The sequence below is a fragment of the Cynara cardunculus genome (genome assembly GCF_001531365.2).
Source record: "Cynara cardunculus var. scolymus isolate 2C chromosome LG 13, CcrdV1, whole genome shotgun sequence".
Taxonomy (NCBI): domain Eukaryota; kingdom Viridiplantae; phylum Streptophyta; class Magnoliopsida; order Asterales; family Asteraceae; genus Cynara; species Cynara cardunculus.
Window position 1 is genome coordinate 9479930 of NC_037540.1, and position 4726 is coordinate 9484655.

At 36.0% G+C, this 4726-nt stretch overlaps 1 protein-coding gene across 5 annotated transcripts in view; it reads right to left on the reverse strand.

Annotated features, from left to right (window-relative positions):
- Nucleotides 1-399: 399 nt before the first annotated feature.
- The window catches only part of LOC112525768, a 7130-nt gene continuing 2803 nt past the window's right edge, over nt 400-4726 (reverse strand). For 3 of the 5 annotated variants that reach the window (XM_025136028.1, XM_025136027.1, XM_025136029.1), the window contains 2 exons: nt 1837-2147; nt 400-963 (listed from right to left, as the gene is read on the reverse strand). In XM_025136028.1, coding sequence (XP_024991796.1) covers nt 614-963; nt 1837-2147 — 661 coding nt within the window. In that variant the 3' untranslated portion in view covers nt 400-613. Of the gene's footprint in view, nt 964-1836; nt 2148-3277; nt 4632-4726 lie in introns of those variants that run through there. The other 2 variants (XR_003070443.1, XM_025136030.1) reach the window with 2 other exon arrangements.

Genomic DNA, 4726 nt, shown 5'->3' on the forward strand with positions numbered 1-4726 from the left:
CATAAATTAATAGAAACCGTATAAAAATAATATTCTGTGGATAGTAAAATAAAAGTTTAAGAAACATAAAATACAATAAATAAAATTTAAAGAATGAATAAAATGTAAAAGAGAGACCTATTTAATGTTTTAGAAAAGAATTAAGTTTTATTTTGAAGTTATATTGGTAAAATATAAGTCTGTTCCACCTTGTTCCACCCTGTTCCATGGGTTTGTTCCACTCTGTTCATGTATGTTCCACATAAAATTCATGCCAAACATGGGAGAGGAATCCATGTCCTGTTCTGTCATGTCTCTATCCAATGTACCAAACACACCCTAAGAGAACATAAAAAACGAGTACACAAAAGCCAAATAAACAAAAAAAAAAAAAAAAAACTTAAATTCATATGGAATTTCGACACGAGGAAAAGGGCTTAATTAGCTAAGCAGCGGTACATCTGTTGGTTTCTTAGTAATAATATATGAACCAATGGCTGAAACAGCAAACTAGGCCAAATTAGAGAATAAGCTCCATAACCTATCTGCTCTATTTTCCATTGATCCAATATATAACCAGTAGTAGAAAAAAGAACATATAAAAAACAACTCCATACTTTTGCTTCTTCTTTACTTACTCGGCTTTCACAGGAGCATCGGCAATGTCATGAATTTCCTTCTTGCTCTTAATCGAACACTTCCTTTTCGTATCAAAATCGACTTTATCCAAATCTTCCGCAATACCCATGTACCCAAACACCACCCCTTCTCCATCTTTATCTCCATTTCCGTTTTCGCCTTTGCTCTTACCCTTGCTGTAACTCATTTGCTCCACTTCTTTTCTCCCATGCTTGTTCATTGCAAAATATTGATGAATCCGCTCTGCTTCTTGTAACCCAGAAAACGTACCCAGAAATTTAACCAACATCATGCTGCAGTTTGCAGGTTTCCCCAGCCTAACTTTCCCACTGCTCAAACCTTTACCTGGCATCAGAGGAAAAGGGTCTAGATCAGTCACGAAAACTTGTTACTCCCACCGTCCCGAAAAAAGGGCACACAGTTCTAGATATGAAACTAAACGACAATGTTACCCTTATGAATAGATGGAGTAAGAGAATCTTCAATAGATTCTCTATAATTTTTCTAAAATAGAGATCAACAAGTCAAAATATTTAAAGATTACATTCAACTCCAACAAATTCTCTATAGTAGAGATTTCAACATTAATCATATTATCAAAATATTCTGTGATGTTATCATCCCAATGCACTTTTTTAAAAACTTTATATAAAATAAATAATTCAATCTCGCTGGTGGAAAGAATATAAAAAAATCAACCACAAGGATAGTGCCTGATTGGTTTGAGCTTGGCTCCAGAGATCAAAAGCACCAGGAGGTCCCAGGTTCAAATCCAAGGAGGAATAAAAATCCCCTTTGTGGCCACGGAGGTTCAAATGCGGAGACTCCGGGCTATTTGCAAAGCAGGTGGTCTCCCTGGGATTAGTCAGCTCGCATAGCATGTTGAATATCTAGGTTAATCAAAAAAAAAACATTTCTCTCTCCTCACTTTAAATTTTAGAGAATTCTCTAAACTTGGTTTTCTCTTGTTTTTCTCTATGTTAGAGAACAATAAGAAGAATCTATTGTAACACAATAGCAACAAAATCTCCATTTTCTCTATTTTAGAGAATCTCTTGAAGATGCTCTAAAGAATTTCTCTATCTAATACAGATAATTAAGGGTAGAATCGAAAAGTATGCACTTCATTTTAAAAGTTGGCACTTATTTTGGGACAAACTCAAATAAGAATGTAGTCACTTATTTTGTATAAATAGATGTTGAAGAATAGCAACTTACCTCGGAGAAACTGTCCCAGTGCTTCTATGGTTGTGGGTCCCTGGCCATTTGAATTGTTGTTCGAGATAGAGGTGTTATGAATAATGATGACTGGAGGCCAGATTATAAGATCTTCTTTTTGAACCAAAATTTCAGTGCTAGAAAGGCTCTCTGGATACCATCTAATAGTTTCTGGGGGAATAGCACCGTCCCAACCTAACATAACGCATATTGCCTTGTGGAGTCCTAAATGTTGAGCCCTCAACCCAACCTTGTGAGACATAAAAGCATGCATTGCTAACCGTCGAGTGTCTAGGAACTCTTTTGACAGGCTGAAAGGAAGTAGAACAATTCAAAGTGAGAATGAGTACGTAAAAACACACATTAACATCATCCGCAATGACCACTAAGCTCATACTCCCTCTATCACAAAACAAATGCCCTAAATAGAAAAAGCGTCCCGTTTTAGAAACGTATAACTATTTACACTTTTTTAATTGACTAAATGACGGTTTTACCCTTAATAATAGGAGTAATGGATTTCTCCATGTCATAACTAAGGGTAGAATTGGAAAGTATGCCCTTACTTTTGAAAGTGAACACTTATTTCGGGACAAACTAAAATAGAAATTTCGACACTTATTCTGGGACTATGTAGTAACAAGAAAGAAACATATTGCTTTGCAAACTCCCATGAAGTTATTAAAGGAGGCCCTACAGATGTCCCAATAATGTTTAATAGCTTCAGCTAATACACTGGTTTTCCCTTTGCCTCCAATACAATAGAAATACTTCTAGCATGTAACTTTTTGAAACCACCCGCTGCACACAGTTAACCTTAATTAATACATGCAGAGTACTTCAATGCCTGTAATTAGTTCTGAATCTAGGACATAATTTAAACCACTATGATCAAGAGATCAGAATCCCTACCAGCAGGCCAGAAAAATACGCTTTTAATTTTAGACGTCATGACAAAATCATACAAATTAGTTTTAATTCTTGCAACTTAACATTGCTTTGCAGATATGAATTCTTAAATGGTAAAGAAACAAATGTGTACATGAGCATTCTTTCTCTAAGAGATGCAAGATATGGAGAATCATGAGGAGCTGCTTATACAAAATAAAGAGCATAAATAGTAAAAGCAAACACATATACATACAAAGAGGCCAAATATTTGACAGAAAGGATTATAGATACAACTGCAGCATGTCTAAAAACAGTCAGGCACCCATTCTTAAGTTTTTGTTAATAAAAAGATTACTAGTGTACAACACAATGAAATATAGATGACAAGATGTGAACAAAAATTTTGTCACTGAAATGAGAAATTGTAAACTACCATGCATCTTATGCTTGCAGGCATCAAACTTTAAGATAAGTTCTTGCTTGACACCCAAGGTAATGCATATTATAGCAGAATAATTGCACCAAATTCCATCATTAATCTGATCTTAGTTGGTATAAAAAAATGACAAATAAGCAATATTAGAACTCAGGAAGAGCATAAATGTCAACGTCGTACCACTATAACAAGAACATGGCAAGAACATTAACAGCTACACTCAAACAATAACAGCTACAAGCATCTCAATTAGGATTGAAAACATGCTTTTTTTACCTTTTGCCAGAACAGAAACCAGAGGCAGCAAACACTAATCAGAGGGCTTCTTCTCAAATTTCAGGTCCCTTAATAACATCACAATTGCATGAGAATGTTGTATGGACATTTTAAGGGAGATGGTCAACAGTAAAATTCTATTGTACAGGACAAATGGATCGTAAATTATTCTTTCCATATATCTTAGGTTTCAATGTATAATTTGGGTCAAAGAATATGGAGCTCTCTTCTACTTACCATGTTTGTCTTTCCAGGGAGAGAACAAGATAATGACAAAATAGCACATGATTTGGATTAAATGAACACAGCAAACACTCCCTTCCTCACTCCTTATCTCTCAAATTTCTGTCCACAATACTCGTGTAATATTGGCCTCTCTCTCTCTCACACACACATTTATGCCATATTCCAGATGAATTAGACTGGCTATTCACCTATCTCTGTGGCAGAAATTCTCCTCTCTTGCTCTCTGTGTGTGTACATGATAAGGAGATTATATATCTCAACTATATCACAACTCATCAAAACAAAGAGAATTTTCCTCCTGCTAGTAGAATAGCTTCTCTTCACTTGTCGATATGTTACTGCAATAGCTAGAATCTATAAAAAGACATATCCAAGGTAAATGGTTCAGGCCTATCACAATTTACACATTGCTCCTCTGGTAGGGCCCTTGTTAAGTTTTCCTCAATCTGGCATGATTGATTGAAGAAAGTGAGATATATMTATCATCTATAGATAGGGCAGGCCTACCCTCCTTCTTATCATCCCAGAAGAACTTGGTATGTGAAGGCTCCAAGAGCTAGACATTGTAATTTAATTGGGAGTTCTTACCAACCCTGTTTTTCTTGCAGCAAAGTGTGATTGTGGCAGGTACTGCCCAAGCTTTACAAAAGCTGACAATTCCATCAACTGAAAGATAAATACTCCAATTTAAGCATAGTCGCCACCTCGTATAGCTAGCATCTCTCATGAATGTTTATGTATATGCTCCAAAGCTACTGCAAAGAGCAGTCAATTTAAACCAAGTGCAGAGTCACCCATCTAGAGCAAGTCCAAATGAGCAAAGCTGTTGACTTCAGGTGTAAAAGAAACTTACTCCTATTAACCCATTCACCTTCCTCATTGAACTACACACCACAGACAGCCATATTAGCTCAAAAGTATCCTTCGAACACGTATTTGCAGAGACCTATTAATCATCCAAGAATTGACTTGCCTTCACTAACCAAGAGTAAGTTGACTAATAAAAGCACCACTTCAATCCCCTTGGTGCTACCTCCCCCC